The sequence below is a fragment of the Labrus mixtus genome, chromosome 2 (genome assembly GCF_963584025.1).
Source record: "Labrus mixtus chromosome 2, fLabMix1.1, whole genome shotgun sequence".
Taxonomy (NCBI): domain Eukaryota; kingdom Metazoa; phylum Chordata; class Actinopteri; order Labriformes; family Labridae; genus Labrus; species Labrus mixtus.
This window is the reverse complement of record NC_083613.1, coordinates 21,196,546-21,220,888: the sequence shown is the minus strand read 5'-3', so window position 1 is coordinate 21,220,888 and position 24,343 is coordinate 21,196,546. Positions and strand designations below refer to the sequence as shown.

The window sequence follows — 24,343 nt, the reverse complement described above, 5'->3', positions numbered from 1 at the left end:
CTCCTTCAGGTAAGATGGTGCCTGGCCATTTAGAGCTTTGTAGGTGAGAAGAAGGATCTTGAATTCTATTCTAGACTGTATAGGGAGCCAGTGCAGAGAAGCCAGGACAGGAGTGATGTGGTCCCTTTTCCTAGTTCTGGTCAGTACACGAGCTGCAGCATTCTAGACCAGTTGAAGAGTCTTTAGAGATTTGCCAGAGCACCCTGACAAAAGAGAGTTACAATAATCCAGTCTGGAGGTAACAAATGCATGAACTAGTTTTTCTGCATCATTTTGCGACAGGATATTCCTGATCTTGGATATATTACGAAGGTGAAAGTAGGCTGTTCTTGAAACTTGACTGATGTGAGAGCTAAAAGACATATCTTGATCAAAAAGAACTCCTAGATTCCTAACAGTGGTGCTAGATGCCAGGCTGATGTCACTAAGGACAGTCAAATCACTAGAAAAAGTCTCTCTGAGGTTCTTAGGGCCTAGCACAATAACTTCAGTCTTGTCTGAGTTAAGTAGCAAAACATTTCTGGTCATCCAGGTCCTAAAGTCCTTAAGGCACGTTTCTAGCTGACATAACTGACTGGTGCCATCGGGCTTCATTGATACATAAAGCTGAGTATCATCTGCATAACAATGAAACTGTATGGAGTGTTTCCTCATAATATTTCCCAGAGGAAGCATATATAATGTAAAGAGAATTGGTCCAAGCACTGAACCTTGTGGGACTCCATGGCAAACTTTAGTGTGCATAGAGGACTCATCATTAACATGTACAAACTGAGATCAATCTGATAAGTAGGATTCAAACCAACTTAAAGCAGTCCCTGTAATTCCAAGCAAATGCTCCAGTCTGTACAACAGGATCCGATGGTCAATGGTGTCAAAAGCAGCACTAAGAGCTAACAAGACGAGCACAGACAGAAGTCCCCTGTCTGAGGCTAGAAGTAGATCGTTTGTAACTCTAACTAGTGCAGTCTCAGTGCTATGGTGGACTCTAAATCCTGACTGAAACTCCTCAAATAAACTGTTGTCATGGAGAAAGTCACACAGCTGTTTAGCTACCACCTTCTCCAGGATCTTCGAGAAAAAAGGAAGGTTGGATATAGGCCTGTAGTTAGCCAGAGTTCCTGAGTCCAGAGTAGGTTTTTTAAGTAGAGGTTTGATTACCGCTACTTTAAATGCCTGGGGTACATAGCCTGCCAGTAAAGACAAATTGATCATATCTAATATAGAGTTGCTAACTAAGGGAAAGACTTCCTTAAACAGCTTGGTTGGGATTGGGTCCAAAATACAATCCAATATAGTGATTTATTTGAGTTATTCACTACAGAGCTGCTTGAAACACTGTTATAATGGTATTTACTTGTTTATTTTAGTGTAGAATAACATAATTAATAAATTGGCTAATGTGTGGTATTAATACATGAAATGATAATGAGTGTTTTCTAAATGAATTGATGTTCCCGACATACAGAATGGATTGGTTAGTCAATAGTATGTGTACCTGTTTTTACTATTTGAACAATGTATCATAATAGACAGCAGAGGGCGTAAGAACTCAACCTTCCACGTTGATTGAGGGATGCTGCCTTTGGGTGCAATCGAAAATTATCAATACTGAACCCACAGAGAGCCTAAACGTTGCCAAACATAATCATGTTCAACAAACTCAATTAATTTGGATATGAAACGTGTTTCACGGTAGGCTTCGGTTGTACAGTAAATTTAGCACACGCAATTCCTCTGGTTTATTGTAGATCTGCAGTCCAAAGATGTGAATTATAGAGTGTACGAGGAGCAGTGAAGGCACCAGAACCCCCGTGACAGCCATCCGCGGGAAATTCAGGCTGTGAGCTGATTCTTGTTTGGATTAACGTCACAACGATAAAACAACGCAATTTTTCAGCACATACGGACAAATAACTTAAATGAAAGTTGAAGTTGCTGATACAGCCACCGTTACAACATGGTAAGTAAATGTTTCTCGCTGTTAATGTGTTACAAAAGTCAAGAGGCGACCGACGCTTACTCGCTCATTGCTCGTGGTAAACGTAGCACTCACTTTCCACAAACCCGCAGTCACATATGAACACAGAAGTATCTGTATGACACAATAAACAACAGACAACTCAGTTACTCGTGACATTGTAGGTATTTGCCGTCTATCATGTATTGCATGTACGCTAGTAATCACTGCACTTATGTAGTCAGCGTTCATTCTTCGCCGAGTAGTGTAGGACGACACTGCCTGTGGTGGCCGTACACTGTATTACAATAACGTGGAGACAGAAGGATGTGCAGGAAACAGCAGTGAGGGCATTTATTTAACATTCATATTTAAAATTACTGCATATGCGTGTTGTTGAACCCTTGTATCATACATTTTCTACACAGTTCTGTTAAATTATTTGTTTTTAATTGTCTTGCTTATATTTGCAATGCCAAATGGAATTAAAGTGCCCATAGAAAAGGAAAAAAAATGTGGTTTCATCGTATTTGTATTTTAACTACTGTATGTTAGAATATAGTGATTTATTTAAGTTATTCACTACAGAGCTGCTTGAAACACTGTTATAATGGTATTTACTTGTTTATTTTAGTGTAGAATAACATAATTAATCAAATGTATTACAATAACGTGGAGACAGAAGGATGTGCAGGAAACAGCAGTGAGGGCATTTATTTAACATTCATATTTAAAATTACTGCATATGCGTGTTGTTGAACCCTTGACATGTTTTGATCCTTGTTGCGTGATAATTTCTTGGTAATCATTTAGATATAATGTTGGTGTTTGTATTGTATTTTACATTAAAATATCTGTTACAGTCAAAGAAGAAAGGACTTAGTTTGGAGGAGAAGAGAACTCGCATGATGGAGATTTTCTTTGAAACGGTGAGCTTTCCATTGCATGTGATTACATCACAGCTTTAATAAAAACACCTTAGTCTAAATAAACTAAAAAAATAATAATATTAAAAATATTTGAAATCTAATATGTTATTTTATGAGTGAGCATTTAATACGTTTGCTGTTTTTACTCCGTCTGAAAACCTATTGATTGAATGTTGTTTTGGGCTGCTGTCTTTTGCTGAAGAAGCAAACTATTTAAAACACATAACTGGGCCTGTAAAGACTTGACACATATGTGACACTTGTTTTAAAAACCTGCCACAGACACAGAGCAGGGTTTCTTTAGAAGACAAGCATGACTTTGTGGTTTTCTCTGATCTGATACAAACACCCATCGCATGCACAGAAAACCACATAAAGTCATCTTATAACTGAACTGGCCCAACATGGTCAGAGTAGACAACGTTACTACAAAATATTATTCAAGACGTGCTTCAAGTATTTTGTTTCTTGGATGTAATATACAAGAGCATTTAAAACTCTTGAAGGAGGAATGAAATTACATTATCTTTACAATTCAATCAAAGCAGACAGAAAGCACAGAAAAAAGGAAATGTGTGTCTGCTAACTAAGCCTAAACTTAAAGCCACTGAGCAGCTGTGTAGACCGGCTATTTTATTAATTGACGCGCTTGCCCATGGCTTCACTCCTGAGAGTCTTGTGATAAAAGACAGTCCAATATGTTCTTCATTTATGGAGGATTTATCCTCATTCCAAAATGGTCTTCATAACTTTCATGCAAGATTCCAGCAATTGACCATGCATTTCCAGACAATGATTCACTTCACTCCGTGTTACATCGTATGACGTAGCGTGGCCTAGTGGTCAAATAAAGTGTCTGTGCTCTCCGTCTTGCAACACCTGACACCCCAGTGAAAGTTCCTACCTAGGAAGTGTTTGACCTGAACCCAAAGGTGACATCTGCTGGAGCAATTTGTATCTTCCACTTCATAACTCCTAAACATGGCTCCTACACCCTGTGTCAAAGTAATAATGAAACTGTTTACTAGGACCGCTCGATTATGGAATAAAACATAATCACGCTTATTTTTGATTAATATATAGATCACAGTTATGAATAAACATTACTCATTGACTTTTAAACTGTCTGCATCACGTGTATTTATTAAACTTAAACACTCACTTTACAACATTCAGAACAATGGGGGAAAATCATAGACTGTAAATAAAATGCAATATATGGAAAATAATTTGTAGTATATAAAAATAATTAATAAATACAAATTAATTAAATATGTATTTAGGTAGTGCTGAAGTACTATTGGGTCCAAACTATAACAACAAACATTTTGAAACATTGAGCCATGGACAAAAACTAATCACCTGCCAAAACCTTTTTTACACCATTAAAAAGAAAAGTAGTAAGTTTTGTAAGGCAATATGTCACTTTGGAAGGTTTAAAAGGTTTTTAGCTTCCCTGATACTATTATTTTTTTAAATACTGGAAGTTAGTCATCACTCTATGACCCATACACAGAACTTACTTTTGCTATCTGTCCCCAAAGAGCATCTTGAAATGGGGAAATAAGGTTTTAGGTATGCTGTTCATGTGGCTTGGAATCTGCTCCAGTAAGATCTGGTTCTGAAGGGGCTGGTCTCTCTAAATCTTGTTAAAAGTAGATTGGAGATGTTGGAGGAAGATGCATCGGGCATCATGCATTGACTAATGACTTTCTGCTCTCTGACCCAGGACTTGTTGACCTATGCTTTGTGTTTATGTCTCAAAGTAAATAAATAATTCCCTTTTTCTATTTCATCATGAAAATGGTTCCCCTTTAACATTTTCTTTCAACTTCTTTGTAGAAAGATGTGTTTCAGCTGAAAGACATTGAGAAGATCGCGCCTAAGCAAAAGGGCATTTGTGAGTACTGTGTCTTTAACTCTTAACTTCTTAAAGTTGTCTGCTCCCTTATTGTATGTTCAAGCTGGTCAAGTAAGTGTTGAGGTTTGCTCCCTGCTTTAAAAAGTGGAGATCTGTTTTTTATGTTTTTCTCAAAAATGTAATAAATTCTAAACTCAACCAATTTTAAGGAGAGGGAATGATGAACGTCAGAGCTGAGTCTGAACAGAAATCACTTTAGAGAAAACATAAAGACATTGAATGTTTGGTTATTATTAAATGTGTTCAAGTTTTAGACCACCAAACAACCGGTTGGACAGCATGGAGAAGTCTCACAAAACGTAATTTAGGACTTAATAAGGAGAGTAGATATACTTGGTAGATATACAGTACGTCATTATAGTTATAGTATAGTTAGTATTCAATATTCAAGACAACAACTTGACACTCAATCAACTGCTGTCCAGTCGCGGTACAATAGTGTCTGCTACTTTGGCTCTTCTCCACTTTACCCAGCTCTCCCACCACTCCAGCAGTTTAGAAGCTGGACTATCAGCCTGGCTAATGCTAACACTATGGGAATGTTCTGAATGTCTGAAAACTGATACCGTGTGGTGTTGAAAACCTCCAGTATGGGGATTAGTATGGGGGTCACTGGAAGCCAACTGGGATTGTAGCCGCATGTTCTGTTACACCACAAGTGGATCCTACTTTCCTGATCAAGTAGGTTACTAGATTCCTTTCTATTTGATTCACTAAAACTACATCCCAAACCAACAGTGGCTTAATGGCACTTGCTTTAAGTGTCTTTCTTACATTTAGTTTGGTATAGAAAATTAAGGATAGAACCTGAGTGTACTTGTTAAGGAGTGAATAGGGTAAATAATGTCTTTATTTAGAGACAGTACAGTCAATAGAGTCACAAATCAGGGAGAGTGAGAAAGTGGAGAAAGACGTGTGGGAAAGTTGCCACATGTCAGATTTGAACCTGGGCCACCCGCTTGGAGGGCTATAGCATCTGTACATCGGGCACGTGCACTAACCACTAAGCTACTGCCTGAAACAAGACTCTGCTGTCATTATTCCTTAAGACATTCATTTGATTCCACAATGGCGTCCTATTGATGTCCCAGTCTGTGAATTCAAATCCTGCCTGGCCCAGCGGGAGCTCCACATACATACACAGTTTGATAGCGTTTGTGTAAACAAAAGCAGTCCTATCAATGGCTGTGATCTCCTAGCCTAAAGAACTACTAAAACCTTTTTTGATTATTAAGTAGAACAGATGATCTCAATACAAACATGGAGACTGATGACAAAAGGAGAGAGGGAGGAATTTCTCAAAATATCAACTTTGATCTTGAAGTGATGAACTCTGCATTGGAATAAAAGTGTTGTGTGTGTTTGGGTGAGCTGAGGAGGGATTTCTTGTAGGGCTGGGCGATATATTGAGTTTTTAAGAGCATGATATGGAGTAAGACAATATGGTTATATGGATACAGATTATGTTATGTTAGAATAACAATTTACGTTTGTATCGTAGAGCTGCCTGTTGGCCTGTCTCTCCTCTCGCTGTCCGTCTCTCTCTTCATTATGCCACGCCTCTCTCCCTCTCCGAGTAAAACTCAAAACCTGCCTGCATGACAAAATACACAGCTGCATGTGTAATTTTTAGTTATTTAACTTTATTTACGGAGCATTTTAATGCAATTTTATTATTTTTCATTTCACAAACGGGTACTTTATTTTGATGACATTTTTACTGTCCATATTGACATTGTGCAGCTGGCTGTTCATAAAGCTGCCTTTGTGACATTTACCACTGGGCTCATGTTAATTTAACTTAGAACTGACTTTGTTTTTTGTTAATATTGAGATCACAGTTACATAACAGAAAAAACATATATATATATATATATATATATATATATATATATCAGCTTAAAGATATAGAAATGTGATTTTTGGTCCATATCGTCCAGCTCTAACTTCTTGGTTTGAAAGTGTACATAACATGAATCTGGAAAAGACTGGATTGTGTTGCGGTGATTGAAAGCACATGTTTAAGGACCCTTTACTCGGGGAACTATATAGTTATTGAGGGAAGGGGGGAGGGGCAACAAGAGTTCTGTGTTCTGGGCAAAGGTTTCTGTAGATGGAGCCAAGGGAGTGATCTCACCCCTAATGAAAAAAACGTAATGAATAGCATACAGGTAATCATTAAAAGATAGAATAGTCTGAAGTTGAAAAAGGACAGAACACTATTTAAAGCGATAAAAGATTTAAAAAGACAGGACGGTCATTCCCCATGCTCGTTTACATTTTTGCTGCTGTCTCACATCGCCTCAGGACTCAGCGTAGCTCAGCAGATGAGCTCTTTCAGCTTCATCGTGGACTGGCTGAGCAAACGTGTGGGAGAAGTATCACATTTCACCGCTGACACTGTTCAAGATGAAGCCTCCTGCTTTACTACATCCTCTCATGCAATGCTCTCTTAGATAATAACACAACCAGGCCAAGAGGCTGCAGATGTGTGGGTTTAGTTTTGTGAACTAGAAGTGGTTATTCTTGCCAGCAGTAAAAATGAGACCGGATGCTGACTTGAGGTTTTAAAACCTCAGATTGCATTATTTTACCTTCAGCTGCGTCTTATGATGTCAGAAGTATTCTGAGCTTGTTACTATAATACTTCACCATAAACCAGTCATCCTCAAATTAAATCTCAGGTCCACAAATAGCATCATATCTGCCGGGAATGCCCTTTGTCATGTGGAAGGTGTGTGTTTTATTTTTTTCCTCTCTCTGCTCCTTTCAGCTCCCATGACAGTGAAAGATGTGCTGCAGAGCCTGGTGGATGACAACATGGTGGACTGTGAGAGAGTGGGAACCTCCAACTACTACTGGGCCTTTCCCAGCAAAGCCCTGAACGCTCGCAAGAACAAACTGGACGAGCTGAAAAAACAAGTTAGCTTGAATCACAATCAACATTTTAATAGTTTCAACATTTTCATTAGTCTTTAAATTTGACATGTATATCTTTTTCTTTCTTCTGTTTTCAATTTCAGTTTATTTTTGATAAATTGTTCATGCTGATATGTCTGTTTTGTTTAATTTAAATGTATTTTTAATTAGCTTTAGTTGTTTGTTTTTGTAATATGGGACACTTGTCAGGTGAGACCCAAATGGACAGAAAAAGTACTGTGTAATAAAAACTCCAAACATCCTAGCATTCAAACAAAAAAAAAAATTAAATGCAAAAGAAGACTGACCCAATCATCCACAAAAGAAAACCGTGGTGAAAACAGTCACAGCCTCAAAAAGGGAGATAATATCCACCCAAAGTACTCCACATGTATATGAAGTTGACTAACAAAGCTAAAGTAATGAAAACCCGCTCAACTCCTTCACAGCGTATAACAGCTGGGTGCTGAATCCTGAATGATTGTCAAAAATAAGAAGTAACAGACAGCACTCTGAATTGTACTTTTAATTGCCACACGGATGTTATGAGCAGACGTAAGTACAGTTTGGAAAACTGAAGCTGAAGACATTTTCTTTATCGTTTCATTTGAGCTAGTTTTGTAAACTCAAAATACAGATTTTGTTTTTTTGTAAAGTCTTGTTTTTATTTTAAGTTGAGTTTAAGAAAAGGTTTTGGACAGTAATACAATTATAATAATAAGGATAAAAGACTTGACAAGAATTAGTTGTAAAAACTGACTTGAATGAAAATCACTCTGAAACAAAATCCTACAAAAATAATTTAAATATATTTTTTTTTGTTATTCAATATAAACAACCAAAACACAAATGTTAACCCTCACTTTGATAAACTCATGTGTTGTTGAGACATTTGTCTCATCTTTGAATTCCTCCGTGTCTGTTGTGTCCCACTTTCCTCTCCTGTTGCTCAGCGGACAGATGGTGTGAGGGTGGTGACTCCTCTGAGAATAGTGGACACCAGATTTCTGCGACAGAAGTGAATTCTGTTTAGCAGCAATCTGTCACAGAGTAATGACGTGTTATTTTACCAGAGGCATTACAGCATACAGGCATGGAGGGATGCACTGCTCCAATGATTTCAGTGCTGATGTAGCTGCTGATTGGTTACTGTTGTAAGATTGATCATTTGTTTGTCCCACCTTGTGGAGCAGATTAGGATTATTTTATGTGTAAAGCAACTTCAGAAATGTTGAAATGTTCACCTGGGAGGAAACTCCGCCATCAAACATCTACTAACAGCGTCCCTGACTGGACGGGGCTATCTCTCTTCCCCCTTGTGGCGGTGCAATAGGGCTAACTACTGGACGGGGAGTTGTTCACATGAGTGAAACATGTTTGAGCCTCCGAGCAAAACATAAACAAGCTAAAGGAAGCGCTATCGTGTCCCGTATGATCACAGAAAACAACAAGCCCAGCAGGAGTTTGAATTCACTCCTTTTAGAAAGGCATTATTCAACGATATATTCCGTTTGGATATATTTGATATCTGTTATGTTAATGGTTCAAATGTTGGATATTTTACCTTTAAAACATCAGTGTACATTTTTTATTCCTAATGCTTTGATTGAAAACGTTTAAGTGTAATAAACTACAAGACACAGGAAAACTACCTAGTAATTAATGATCAATGCCTGTAAAGCCTTCAATCCACTGGTTAGCAGCCATGCTCAATCCAGATTTAAACGGTGTTTACATAGCACTTAAAAGTAGCTGATTCTGGTTTATCTCCTGCTCTAGGATTATTTGTTAGTCTCCAGAACAATTTCACCCAAATATTTTTGTCCTGAAAAGTCATGTTGTGTCAACTGTATGGTAGAGGAATATATTGGATGTTTGGATATTTTTCTGCCTGATTTAAATATTGTTTTATTTTAAAGGATTCTGAAGCGAAGCAGCGAAAGGTGTCTCTAGAGAAAGCGGTTGAAAAGGCAAAGTTGGGACGTGAAGATACTGTAAGAACATTTCCATATTTCAAGTACATGTGTTTTAAATGAAACGTTATATATTTAAAGAAGTGAATAATCTGTGTCTATAAGGATTCTATTCTCAAAAACATGATCTGCTTGTTTGTGTGCAGAAAGAGAGAAGCTCTCTGCTGAAGGAGCTGAAGGCTCTGAGAGAAGAGAAAACTCAGCTGCAGGCCGACTTGGAGAAATATAGAGAGTGTGACCCAGAAGTCGTAGAGGAGATAAGTGAGTAAACACGTAACGTGACTGTTTTTTAATTAATCTGAATCTGGTCATTTACAATTACAGACAAGAGAAACCCAGCCTGGTTTAATATTATAGAACACAACACAAACGCTTTGAAATAAAATGAGTGAAAGTTTTAATGTCCAAGTGTTTGAGCCCATGATCAATGACGCTGAAGTCAATGGTCATTTTTGAGTCACTTGTATGAAATTATATTCAAGTATTTAGTTTTTTTCACAAAGGGGATATCTGTTGTTGCTGTGTTGTTAGAATTAGAAACTTTCATTGAAAAGATTTGGATTTGGATTATTGCAGAAAATTAGCTCTTTGCCAAGGTTTACACTACTTACACATTCTGTTCAGCAAGATAATCTTTACAAATGACCAACAAGGAGAAATATTTGAAGCCTGCGTTAAACAAGCTTAACATTTTACTTAAGGATTTAAATTAAAAACCCATCCACTCCCAGGCGAGGGAGCTGTAAGTGCAAAAATGCAAACACCTCTTTGGGTTCTAGGACTTATTCTCACAGTGCTCGTTGATTAATTCGGTTGTATTCAGACCTTCTTTAAAGCCTTCTGAAGACTAACGATGGCTGTTTTATGTGTGAGGATCATTTTAGGGTATGAAACAGGATTTTCAACGACCTGTTTGTTTTTCGTTTTGAGTAGGGTTTTTTTCCTGGCATATTTCTAATTTATGTTCTGACCTCGTTGCAAAATGATTTATGCTCTGAGAATCTGAAAACTGATAATTTCTGCCAACTGAGATCCTATTTCATTACATCCCAGAATTAGTGGGAAGGTAACCTACAGGCTTTTTGTAAATGATGTGGTTTATTTCCGCTTGAACTTTTAATCATGATTTTGGCCTTCACACAATCAAACTTGATTAGAATTATTTACTTTTAAAATATGTGCTGAGCCTGTTGAAAACTCTATGTGGTTGTTTATTGAAAACATAAAAAAACATTACCCTATTTGAATAATGTCAGGTTATTTATTATGTTCTTTATGTATATTCTCTAACTAATATTAATGTTTATATTTTCAAAAGCTGTCATATTTACCGTAAAATCATGTGTATAAGACTTTTAATACCCTTTTTTGTAATGTAAAATGTTGGCTGCGTTTTATACACCGGTTCGACCAATATACCAGTTTCAAATGTTGACTGCACGCGCTGTCATAACCACAAGTTCAGCTGCCACCATCACACACTGCAGGCGATCTGACACGATTGAAAATTCATCCCCCATTCATTGTTGTTTGCAATCTGTGCTGAGATACAGAGCGTCTCAGACCAGGCTGTCTGCGAGGCTTTTTACCATCTTTTCTCCCTCATGGGGTCATAATCATAATCATATACACAGTGGTATATTGTTCAGTAAATAAATCTTGTGGTGTGCTCTTTTGAGTGAGTGACTGCTATATTAAAGTTAACGAGAGACCAGCGGAGTCGGGCAGCGAGACTCGTGGGCTGTCGGTATTACACAACTTTCATTGTAGGCTTAGAGCTCAACTACTGTAGTGTAGCTAGTAGGAGTGCAAACTCCACAAAGCGAGAACGGACTGTACTAAAAGAGCGACACAGAAACTGCACGTTTTAGACTTTGCTGAACACAATAGAAAGTTTTCACACAGGAAGACAGTTTATTTTCTTTCTGGGAAACCCCCGAAAACAGACTGCGACTTAGAAACTAGTGGGACTTACACAGTAGCTTAAATCGGAAGTACCAATATTTAACAAAAAATCTTAACTGATGATGGATACTGAACACTGAAGATCTTTTTTTTGTACATAGGTTTGCTTTAGTATGGATACAGTCGAACCGTTGGTGAATTTAGGGGGCTGCTGCTCGGTCATGTTCTGCCGATTGTTAGGGTTTAGCCCATAAAAGCCAACCAAGTACTATCAGTCTTATTGACCCACCTGGGATAAAGTGTAACTTGTGTATTGAGCTCCAAACCAGGCATCTCAGAAAAATAATTTCATATAATGTGAAATTAATTTTTTTATATTGCTGATTTTCCACCCTTACTTGAGATGATCCTTTTACAGACATTCTTACGACTATGACCTTCATTCTTTGCATTAAGAAGCCACAGCTGTTTCTTTGTCTCTTCTACAAAATAATAAAATATGCAAACATCAATAAAATGAAATTCATAAAAAGGGGCAAAAGGTTCTGATGGATCTAAAAGTCTGGATCTTTTTCTCTTTTCAAACAGTCTCCCAATTCTCAACACGACTGATCTCTGCACTTCTCAGAACTTACACTTATTTCTCTGTGTAGCAGCGGAGTCACAGCCTCTCACAGTTAGACTCAAACATGAAGACCAAGTGAAAGTAAAAAAAAAAACTATCACAAGTGGTCACTGTATGTACTTGTGATGCACTTTTACGTCAGGTTTAAATGTCAGCTTGAACCACAAACTGGTTGCATGTTGATAGAAGATAGAAAATGTCAACTGTTTGACTTCCTGCTGAAACAGAGACATCTTTTCTACCTGGTCTAATCTGAAGACTTGCATAACCTCTGACCTCTCAGCTCTTACCAGTTTGGAGTAATAGGCTTTTAAAAACATGAATGCAAGGCCACTGGCTAGAAGTCTACTGTTTCCACACAATGTCCACAGCTCTTATTGGTATGAGAACATCCTGCAATGACTCCTGTTCAGGTTACAGTTGACCTGTGGTGAAGTGTGTGTGACTTAATGGACACATGTGACATGTGTGTTGTCATAAAAATATCTGTTGGGTTCACCTGCAACTCCCAATGTTACACCAAGCATACATTAATGAATCCCCACACTGGCCTGCTGTTAATTTTTTCATTTAAAACCCTTTAAATTGTTAAAATTGAGTACTTAAAGCTACCCTCTTAAAACAGTTTTTACCTCTGTCATTGTCTATTACTAAGATAGGACATATTGTTTTATTAAAAAAATCATATTCAGAATTGTATGTCTTTATTATTGACCATTGACAGCTTAAAAAAACAGACACAGAGTTTCCATATTGAACCTTCTGAACTGGTCAAATTACATGTAAGACTCTCGAAACAATATAAACACAATACAACATGACAGCTCAGACTGAGTCACTACCACTTACTCCTGCACATTGAGCTAAGGCAGAGTCAGGTTACACGAGTCTCCTGTGTGACGTTATATGACACAATGTAAAGAAAAAAAAAAAACATTTGTAGCAGCTGAACTGAATCAGCCACTTTTGACTTCCAGATGTGTGCCCCATTGTGCAGTAACACGTTTAAAATGATCAACGATTAACTCATTCAACAGCCATTATCAGACAATGTTTAGTGTGAATGTAAAAAATCTAACCTGCAGGTTTCTATAAATATGAAACCATACTGGTCATATGATATTTACTTTAAAGTTTAAGAGGTTTATCTCTATTCTAAGGGTTAACTAACATCTGTCTGAACTCTAGTGTTGTTCACTCTGTGGAGCTGCTTTCTGAATCATGGCCTGGATTTGTGTTGATCTAGTAAAAGTCGATCCCCTTCCACTCTCATTGGTTCGGGATGTTTCTTCTGTAAGTTGATGCTATGGCAAAGTTTCAGACTCTTAACTAAAAAGTGTTTGCTTCAACGTGTATGACACACAGTGAAAGTTATATAATTTGATACAGATCAGCAATACCCATTATGCATTAAGTAATTAGATAAACCCAAGATTTATTGAGTAGAGAACTTCCTCTAACTTTTAGTCTTTTGTGCTTTGTTTTTAAAAAATCATCTGTCTCAACTTGCAGACGGCCTTTTTTTTCTTCAACCTATTTCTACACCACACACCTCCCCTCCCAAACACACACACACACTGTAGTAGAGATAACCATCTACCTCAGTGAAACTTGAATTGAGTTCAGAAAGCTGAAATAACTAACGTCACTCATTATATCTTATGCTAAGATGGTTGAACTTATCTTGTAGCCCGGGCTTGGGCCTGTTTGTGCAAATACGGCTCTTGCAGATGTGGTTTAGTGAGCATCTTTAAAGCAAAGATCTGTTGAGGACATTCTTGGACTGTGATCAAGGATCACAACTCATCCATTTTGATTATATTGAGGCACAAAGTAAAATCAGAATTTAGACCCTCCATTGGCCAAATGCAGGTTAGTCATGACAGAAAACAACTTGAATCCTGTCCTCTGCTGGTTCGGCTCTAACTTTATGAGCAGATCAGTGACAGGCTATCTGCAGAAACAGCTTGACTCTGTGTCACTTGAGCGCAGCGCAGCACGGATGTGTCCGTCACAGCGGGTCTACCTGCTCAAGGTGTGTTTAAACTGGTGACTTGCTTGTCTTAAAGTTTCCATGAAACTGAACTTACAGAGTGTTTAACTGCCGTGTTGTGATGTATTTCCAACTTAACCAATCACGAGATAGAAGGTGGCACATAACATTGGGATGAGTTTCACAAGATTGTTAGCTTCAACAAAGCTATTTAATTGGTCGAAAAAATTAGTAAATGCCCTGCCCTGAGTCTAGGATGAGTCATCAAACATGTGAAACGTTTTACAAGAAGAGAAAACACAGTTATTTTGATGTAAAAATACTCGGCTAAATGAACATATAACACAGGAAAGCTGGATTAAAACCAGACAAGTTCCTCACAATAGTGTCCCCAATTACTATGTTTTTGAAGAGCTTTTTTGTTAAAAAGCTGTATCAGGAAGTGGGGTGTGTTCAGTGGTAGCAGCTAAACACAACACAGACGTCTGAAATACGAACGCAGGAGAGAAACAACTTCAAACCTCACAGATTTAGATAGAGGCTACAACACTCAGTGACTCATAAAAACACCTTCCTCCCTTATCATGCAGACACGAGTTGAGTATCGCACAGACTTGTTTGAGAGGGACGATGGGGGGGGGTTCACACTTGTACATGCGTTCATATGGCCGATCACAAAATTAAACTCACATTTTCCTTTAATCCAACAATAAATGGATTATCTTGCCTCTCAATTGTGGTTTAGCAGAAATTTCAGCTAAATCAACCTTTAAGGACATAACTGCATTGAAAACTCTACCCAGCCTCAAAATAAAAAGAGCATATTAGTATTTTCTTTAATAAACATCTTTCTTCATAAAATAGCCTTTTACTTGAATACTACAAGCCTTATATGTCATCATTACACAATGTTGCCAGTTAAAATAAAGTGGCTATTAAAAAACTAAGAGCAGCTGGTAGATTTTTTAATCCACCAGCCACAGTGGCAGTTAGACAATTTTTTTTAAAATTTCCAACCATGCTAGGGCCGTGGCTGATTTGACTGACAGGAGGTGAGCACATCGTTGTTAGCTAGAAGGCTAAAGGCTCGCCTTAACGCCACTTCTTTGCCTGTTTCTATATTGTTCGAAAGTGAGGTGGCGATTGCGTTTCATTATGGCGGTGTCCAATCCAGAATCCAGTGGTACATCGCTGAGACTGGATCCATCTTTTCTACAGTTTGTGGTTTAAAATTGACCTTGTCTGGTCAGTTTAGCTATTACCAGTGGGTTGGTTTGTTCAATTGTAAGTGTTACTTTTTCATCACTGTTGGGTTATTATTGGCTAAAGTACCCACAAAAATCTAAGATAGCACCAACTTAATATTATGTCAAATTGACCCAGTGTCAGTGTGATGTTTCTTTTTTTGTTGTGGTGTTTAAGAAACAGGGATACCATGTGTACCCAGTAACCCAGTAGTAATGTTAAAATAACATTAACACTGGGAGACCCTATGATCTAGGTGGTTGTCTACACATGAAGAGTAGGTCCAAGTATTTTACCACTCAGTTAAAGGCGGTTTTGAATTCTTACAGTACATTTTGTTTTTGATACTTTGACATTTGTTTGGTGGGGGTTGTTTCTGTATACTTTGATACTTCACTCCCATTTAATTTAGGGATGCAACAATACAGTCAGCACATGGTTCAATATGTACTTCAGTTTTGCAATTCACACGTGCGTATTGACTTGTTGATGCCGCACAGAACGGTTTAATACTAGTAGTTTTGTAAAAGTGTGTTATTACTACTTCCCAGATCTGAATAGCTTTTCACCACAATAGTACAGCTTTAAATCACATGTATGTAATTGTTATTTCCCTATGCTTAAACAATTTAGTGAGAGATTTGAGTTATTTTTGGAGAAATAATAACACTAGAGCTTATCCATGATTGGTTTAAAACACACTGATATATAAGTATGTTCTTTTATTAAAGGATAAGTCAAAAGTAGGGTAACCACAATTGGCATTTTCCCCTTAAATAATGTATTTGACTTCATTTAGAAAGTATTGTGTTGTGCATTTCTTTGAGATATCTACTGCCTGAAGCATGTTTGACACCGATTGCTTCACTCTTGGTAATAATGTTTTGGCAACATAGCAACTTAAAAACCACAAAATGCTTTTGCAAATCCAACTTATTGCAACATTTAAAAACGAATACACACGGATATAAGTCTGTAATTGTTCCTATCAGGTCTGCCCAAAGTGCAAATTAAAGCAAAGTAATGCCTACTGTAATTAACATTGAATATATTATCGGTGCTGCCAACAAGTGGACAGACAACTTTTTGATGTTGATTGGATTTGTCGGCTAAAAATGTTTAGCAATGGCCACCACACCCAAATTTACCAACACGCTGCTGTGGCAACAGGTGGAGTCAAAAACCAACAAACATGGGTTGGGCAATGAAATTCCAGCTGTAATCATGTGCAAGGCAGGTATGAGACTGTCTGAGTAAACATAGATCAGAGTTAAGACGATGGTCACAAATTCACACAACTTATTTAAAACTATTACAACACCATATTTATTATGGTTAAATAATTATTTACAAAGGAGAACTATTTTTCTGATTTTATTCCCATCCTTCCTGTGCTATTTAATCTACATTTCTTATTGATGGATTTCATCAATAAGTATTCAACTTTGATTTATTTACCTGTGGATGTGCAAATGACTATTTTATGTGAGATATTCTTTATATTGTATATATTAATTGTACTTGAAAAATGTTTCATGCAATTGTACCAGTGCCCTTTTAACACATGGCATGTGGCATGAGATTATAAAATTGGCCCATTTCCAGTTGTAGAAAGCAAACAGAAAGTCACATTTGAGTTGTCGTTGACAGCTGCTTGGTGTATTTGGTTCAGGTTAAGACTTGCCCGTGCTTTTCTCATATACTCTTCAGTTAGGATTCTTCTTGGCATCAGAATTAGTATCCATAATGTGGATCATAACATATCCAGGTCTATGAGTCAGAAGTTATTAAATTCATTCCCTCCCACATGCAGCTGCTCTTTATTATTGTGTGAATATCATTTGTCTTCAGTGTTTCATCATCAGTTAATGCTTCAATGACCTTTGGACTTGTGCAACATTTGGCATGAGTTGTGACAACTGCAGCAGATATTTTTGCAGAACATTGCGACTGGACATGTCTGTAGACCAGATCAGCATTTGGATTTTCTGCCAAAACCTGCTGTAAATTGAGCCCAGCCTAAAATAGCTTTTATTGGCTGGATTTAAGGATGCAGCAGCCCACTCTCCTCAGCACAGCAGCCAAAATGAGTCTTTTGAAGAAACAGAAGAGACATGTCCTCTGGTGAAAGGTTAAGCCATCATTCCAGGTGTTTACGACTTCACACTGTTACCTGCTTTAGTGGTAGGTTTCCGTTTTGTCATCAGATATGTCTCAAAACTTGAGAGCAAAGCTGTTAGAGCTCATTGTTCAGCTCTCTTTGAGGATTTTAAATGGGTTGTTACAATTTACAGAGAGGTGTAAGCTAAAGTGCCCCCCTTAGTTTATACTTAATCATCACAAGTGTTCCTTCAATTTTCTAACCATCACATCCTTTTCTCCTGAAAGGATATTGTTTGTTTCAGACCTTTATTTACATACTTTCACTGCAAGGGTTTTCCTTATTTTATTTTTTTAACATTTCATTTGTTGCAGAAAACAGTGTCTCTGTAGTTGACTTTCAGCTTGGTTTTAACATTAAGCATGAATTAGTTTGTCCTATTTCTCACACGCACAGCATTTGAGTTTGGCTCATAAACATGGCTCACAAAACAAAAACATGTAACGTATTCATTTTTACCACAAAAAAGGGACAGATGGATGATGTTCTCTTATTTTGTGAAACAACTATTTCAAGTCGTTGAATGCATTAAATAAAGTGTTACTGTCACTGTTGCTTGTACTCTTTAAGAATGACTTTGACGTATGTAAAGTGTCATTTAATTTCCATAATTTAAACGAGCTGGTAACGTGTTCTGAGAGATTTTTGCTGAGCTAACATTTTCCTTCTTAAATGTGTTGAAACCTCAACATAATATTGATGTCATATATGACAAATAATAATGAAATCATAAAAAATCTTGCACATACAGTATAATGTTTGATGCACTTATTGATCATGAATTTGTTTTGCAGGAAAAACAAATGTTGTAGCAAAAGAAGCTGTTTCCAGGTGGACAGGTGAGTCAACTTATTCCTTTAGTTCATGCACATTTTAGTTATTGTGGAGCTACAATCATTGATGTTTTATCAGTAAGCTTATCAACAGAAAAGACAAATCTGCCAAAACGATTCTAATAATCATTTAAGTCACTTTTCAAGAAAAAATGCTAAACATCTGACTGTTCTAGCTTCTCAGAGGGAAGACTTTCCTGGTATTGTTGTCTTTCAAAATAGTAAATAAATTTAAATAATTCAGGGTTTGGGATCATTACACAGACAAAAAGATTTGTTTTGCAACATCAGTTTGGGTTTTGGAGAATTGTCATGCACATGTTTTGATGTTCAAGACCAAACAGTAGATTCATGAGATAAAATATCAATATTAAAAATATTCATTTGCTGGGCTGCAAAACAACACAATAAATAACCAGTAGATGTGGACTTCATTTATCGGTTTATAAAATGTCATGGAAATTGCAGCAGAACTTTTGTTGATTTTGTCAAACCAAAATTCACATTTCACCGCCAGGGGGGCTCTCAATTAGAACAATAACAAAAGTTGACATCGAGGCTGGCAAGGAATCATGGGAGTGATTCTCTCTGCTACTCTGATCCAACCCCCAATGAAAAGGAACTCTGAGTTGACCGTAGTCAAGACGAATGGGCGAAAGAGACCTGAGGAGGAGAATATGTTTAGCGACGAGCTAATGTATCAAAGTTTAATTTTCATGACGTTTTTTTTTATCACAGCAGCACACACAGCAAACAGTATGACAGCTTCGAGTAGCAGTTCCCGCTTCCTTAATGTAGCAGTCTTGACATAATATCTGGTGTTTCTATGTCAACAAGAAAACATGTCGTGTCTGTCATGGCGGCTCTGTTATGGCGGACACTGCTACAAGAAGTAGCAGCTTACAGATTTCTCTCGCTTTGATGACTGTTGGTAATATTGGAGGTACGCAAAAAATATATCTAAAACAGGTAAAAGGTTTAAATATAAAATTAAATAAACTCACATTGAGGAGCTTCAAGCATAGATTATTACGTACTTTAATTTTGAGGAATTTATTAAGAATGAATCCGTGATCAGAATTCTAAAAAAGTTTAGATTTGACTCTACAGTTATTGCACAAAGTTCCCTCTTGAGTACAGAAATAACTTCAGAATCACTGTGGCAGGGCTTTTTCTATTGATCTCTCTTTGAAAGTGCCAGCAGTGAGAGCACTTTGTGTTCAGCATGTCGCCTCCCAGGAGTCAACACTTTAAGCTCTGTGTGTGCATTCATTGACCTAAGCTGTAACCTTGGAGACAGCTGACCTTTTGGGATCATGGTAACCAGCCGGGCCTGTGGTCTTTCAACTCTTTCAGGTCAACATTGCTTGTTGCTGGTCAACACAGTCACCCAGTCAGCTGTAGTTGGCACAGTTTTGCTTCACCTCCATGTAATTATGTTCACTTTCAGAGACTATGAGTCATATCTTCTGCTTCCATGACATTTACTTCCCTCACTCAGGGTGGACTTTGTGGAACAAGAACATATTGGGTAGCAATTGCAGAGAAGAAGTGTTTCCTAACAGTATGTATAACTGTTTCCTCAGAACGAAAGAACAATATTTTACAACAAGCTGTAATGTTCAGCTGTCCTAATGCAACCCACAGCTCTACTTTATCACTTCTCTAAATTAGCCATCAGTTTATTTCTTAACACACTCGTGTCTGTTTTCAGCTCAGCAAAGGCACACCATCAGCTTCATGAAGGGAGATTTAACACTTTGGAGAGCTGAAATTCACACCACTTACGAAGCAATTACCACAAAGTCTTAAGTATGATGTATTGAAGCATTTGTTGCTGCTACTTGCTCTGTGACAGAATACCTTACATTTAAAAAAAAAAAAAAAAAAAAGTGCTGCTTTAACCATTAGCCTTATCACACTGCAACACACCCACACATTAAGACTCGCACACAAGCCCTGACATTTTATTATTTAAGCTGTTAACCGTCTTGTCAGAACTCAAATACAGTGACTTTATAAGGCAAAATCCAAAGGCACTGGCAGTAGCATGATTTAGACTCTATTGATTTAAGCTTTTAATAAACGTTATAAGTGATAGATAAATATTTGATTCACCTTTGAAATTGTCGACAGTTTTGGAGTTTAAGGCTTGTCTCATGAATAATTTTGAGAGAGAAAATGTGTCCCTGACTTCCAGTATAAAATCAGTATTGAATGTGACTTAAACGTTTATAGAGAGAACATAGGCCTATTGTCAGTTTTTGGTAATAACCGTGTTGAAGAACAGCAAGTCCACTTGTGGATATATGATATAAAATACATTAAATCAAATTAAAGTCATTGTGTACTCACAGGTATACACTTTATGTGGTTGTGATTTGAAATAACACTTGTATGACCTTCTGTTAACAAATATACAAAATGGTTTTATTAGATTAACAAGGTTGGTTAAGCATCATACTAAAGCAAATATTTGAAGTAAACCATTTTAGGTCATTAGCTTACTAAACAGATTACTGTTGATGTTAGTGCCTTAAACTACAGTTTTGAAGGAAATAGACGTGGGATTATATTTGAAGCCTTCATTAGGGATATTATTGGGGATCAAAGAATTTGCCAAGATTAAAGATAATACATAGCCTAAATCAGTCAAAATGTTAGACTCTTTGACTAAGGATTATTAATATAGTTTCCTGAATATTCAGCCTCCTCTTGATGGTTTTTGAAATTTCCAAAAGGGATAAATCAACAAAATCAAACCGGTTTGAGTTTCAATCAGTTAGCGTGCCACAGCGTGTTTTGCAGTCTTCAAAACAAATTTAAAGAGGTTTTTGGTTTTTTTTGGTTTGTGCATGAAGTGCCAGAACCTAGTGAAGACCCACCCACTCACCCTGATTCCCAAAGTAATTTTTTGATGTGGGAGATTGTCTCTGGTGGTAAATGTTACTTACACCAAAACAGCATAAAGCAAGTGCCTCGGAGCAATGAGACTGACGGTTTGTACTTGGACTCAATCAACGTTCTCAAGTCCAAGATTATTCTCCTAATCCCAGACTGAATGTGTCTATAATACCACATAACACTGGCGGCTTTTTCCATTCATTAAACACAGGTTTCTGTTTTCAGATAATGTTTTTGCCATCAAGTCGTGGACTAAAAAGAAGTTTTCCTTTGATGACAGCCGCATTAATAAAGCCTTTGGGATCCCTGAGGACTTTGACTATATGGACTGACTGCCAGCTCTTCTACCAGACTTCATTGACAAAATGAGGGAAAATATGTTTTTATTCTTCAGTTTGAAGCCAGTTTCTTGATCTCAGCAATTAAAGTTTATGATCTCTGTGTTAGAATGAACTGAAATGTAGCATTATTCGTATGAATGGCCTAGGGTAAGCTTTTAAGAAGTGCCCGATATCAGTATTTCTTCTGTGGCAGATGGACCTTATCAGTTGATCTGTTGCTTTGGTGCAACCAGAGAAGAGAACCATTAGAGTGGTGAAGGTCCTATGATGAACACAATCTACCAGCCTGACTTCTGGGACACCTGTTTGCATGAAAACTGAGAGCCTCAAGTTGATGATGGAAAGGAATCAAGACTTAACACATCTGTTTAGCCAAAGATGTAATTTATACGGTTCAAACAGATGGTTTGGAATCAAATGCTTGTGCACTTTCCCCCCCTATGTTTCCTAGTCTTATTTTGTTAGAATGTAAAGGAACTTGATTTGATGAGCTACATAGTCCTCTTAATTCCCAGAAAGTGCACAGGGACTGATCTGACATTTTATACGATGTTCCATGTGTAAGACATGTTATGTCTACAAGTGCTGTAAACATTTTAAGTAGATTCACTTTCTTGTGTTGCAAATACAATGTTTGAGTTTTACAAGATGTTGCTGTAACTGTGGTCCTTCTAAAACCTAGAGTGCAGTGTAAAAATGTGTTTGCATATGTCACATCTTTTGTGCTTCAGTTCTTGAAGTTGTCACTGAAACTAAGTCAGAGCTGTGTTGTCATGACATTCCTAGAATGGCTATTTCCCTGCTTATTTTTCCTCTGTCAAAACAGATGCAAAACAGGTCATTGTGTGTTCTGTTTTTACCCGGTGACCTAGCTGCTGATGTGTCTGGGTTTCATTATTTAAATATCAAATGTGATTGGTGCTCGCTTGTGCTACTCATCAGTTGTGTTTTCTTTCCATACATACGCATTGCTCGATCTATTGCTTTGTATTTCTAGTCTTTCTAAAGCACAATATTTTAACCATCAGAAAGGAACACGTTAGAAATACCTTAAGAAACAATTTAAGTGGAAATTGTTTATACATCAAACATCCTGCAGTCTACTGATTTAAGACAGTTGATGATTTTCTATTCATTACACTTCCTAATGCATCCGTTTTAACTGGTAAGTATAACCTGATACTGAACAATATGCAGATGCAGTTTTCTTAAAAATGGTCCCTTCTCATTAATGTTAGATGTGGCATCCCTTCTTAGAATCGCACCGCTGATCCAGTAAAAACAAAGTTAATACTGCAGTGCTGCAGTATTGTTTTGAGGAACTGACACACCCACTGAAGAGTAACCTGAGTGTATGTTCATGTGTGTACCTGCCCAACCTGTCCAATGATTCATGAGCTTGACATGCTAAATGTCAAAAGCTCTGCTAGAGGGTCTTGCATACCTTGTTTTACCTCGCTAGCACTAACTTAAACACTGCTGATAATTGCAGCTTCTTTGGCTTACAAGAGATTAGAAATGCAGTAATGACACTGACTGAGGATTTTCACCTGACCTTAAGTTAATGGCATACATTCATATACTGTACCATTAATGGAGACAGAAATAGCTTTTATTGTGTTAAACATACTAAAATTTCATATTAACCAATGCTACATTAAATAAAAATATATTAAACAAGTAAAAGAAGCCGGTTGAATTTTCTAGTTAAATAGATATTAGATATTGGATTCAGTATTTAAGTTCATTGTTCCCTATAAAAGTGCAGCCCCCTCTGAATGGTCACAAAACAAGATCTGGGGTTCGATTTCTTTTTTTTTTTAAACTTATCAAAACTCTTGAGCCTCTAACAATTATGCCAGAAACAAAGCCAGTTAGTTTGAAAGGCAATCTCTTAAAGAGGGAACTGCAATCAATTTATAAACATGTCAATCATGTTGGAAGCCCCAACTTGACACTGCTGTCTTGAAAAGTGTTGTAAGGCCGAAATGCTTCCAACCACTGGAACAATCTTTAAAGATATCTTCCAGTTGAAACATGTTTTACTACTTCTTGTGTACACTTTTATTAACTATTATTGGCTTGTACATGTAATGGAGTTAAAGAGTGGGCAAGTTTTCCCCTTTAATTTAATGTAGGATAAGGATAGGATAGGATAATACTTTATTGATCCCCCGAGGGGAAATTCGGGCGTTACAGCAGCACAGACAAGAACGCTCAAAATACACATTAAACAGAATAGATAAGATAAATAAAAATAAAAACGGGGGGTATATACAGTACAAAATGAATGATGAAGTTAACTAGGGGGGATTGAGAATTGAGACAGTATTTGCAGAGAATGACAAGATAAAGTGACAAGTGATTAAAGTGACTTGGTATGATAAATAGCAGCAAGTAATGTAAAAACAGCAGAGAAGAGAGGCAGTGTTGTACCACAGTAATGCAGAGTGCAGTTATATAATATAATATAGTGCAATATAATGAAATGTTATATAATATAGACTAGTGTAACTAATGTAATTTTGTTTTCAAAATAAGTTGACTTTACTTGATAATGTTTCCCTCTAAAATGTGTGGGATGGAAGTCTTAAGGTGGAAGTACTCATGTTCAGTGTTATTACATCTATTTTG

At 37.1% G+C, this 24,343-nt stretch overlaps 1 protein-coding gene across 1 annotated transcript; it reads left to right on the top strand.

Moving 5' to 3' along the window:
• The first annotated feature begins 1,792 nt into the window (after positions 1-1,792).
• On the top strand, positions 1,793-22,423 carry mnd1 (meiotic nuclear divisions 1 homolog (S. cerevisiae)). Its single transcript, XM_061056026.1, has 8 exons — positions 1,793-1,963; positions 2,824-2,889; positions 4,732-4,789; positions 7,584-7,732; positions 9,649-9,723; positions 9,849-9,963; positions 18,426-18,470; positions 21,594-22,423. The coding sequence occupies exons 1-8, from the start codon at positions 1,961-1,963 to the stop codon at positions 21,698-21,700; spliced, it is 618 nt and encodes a 205-aa protein (XP_060912009.1). The 5' UTR covers positions 1,793-1,960; the 3' UTR covers positions 21,701-22,423.
• The last annotated feature ends 1,920 nt before the right edge of the window (positions 22,424-24,343 follow it).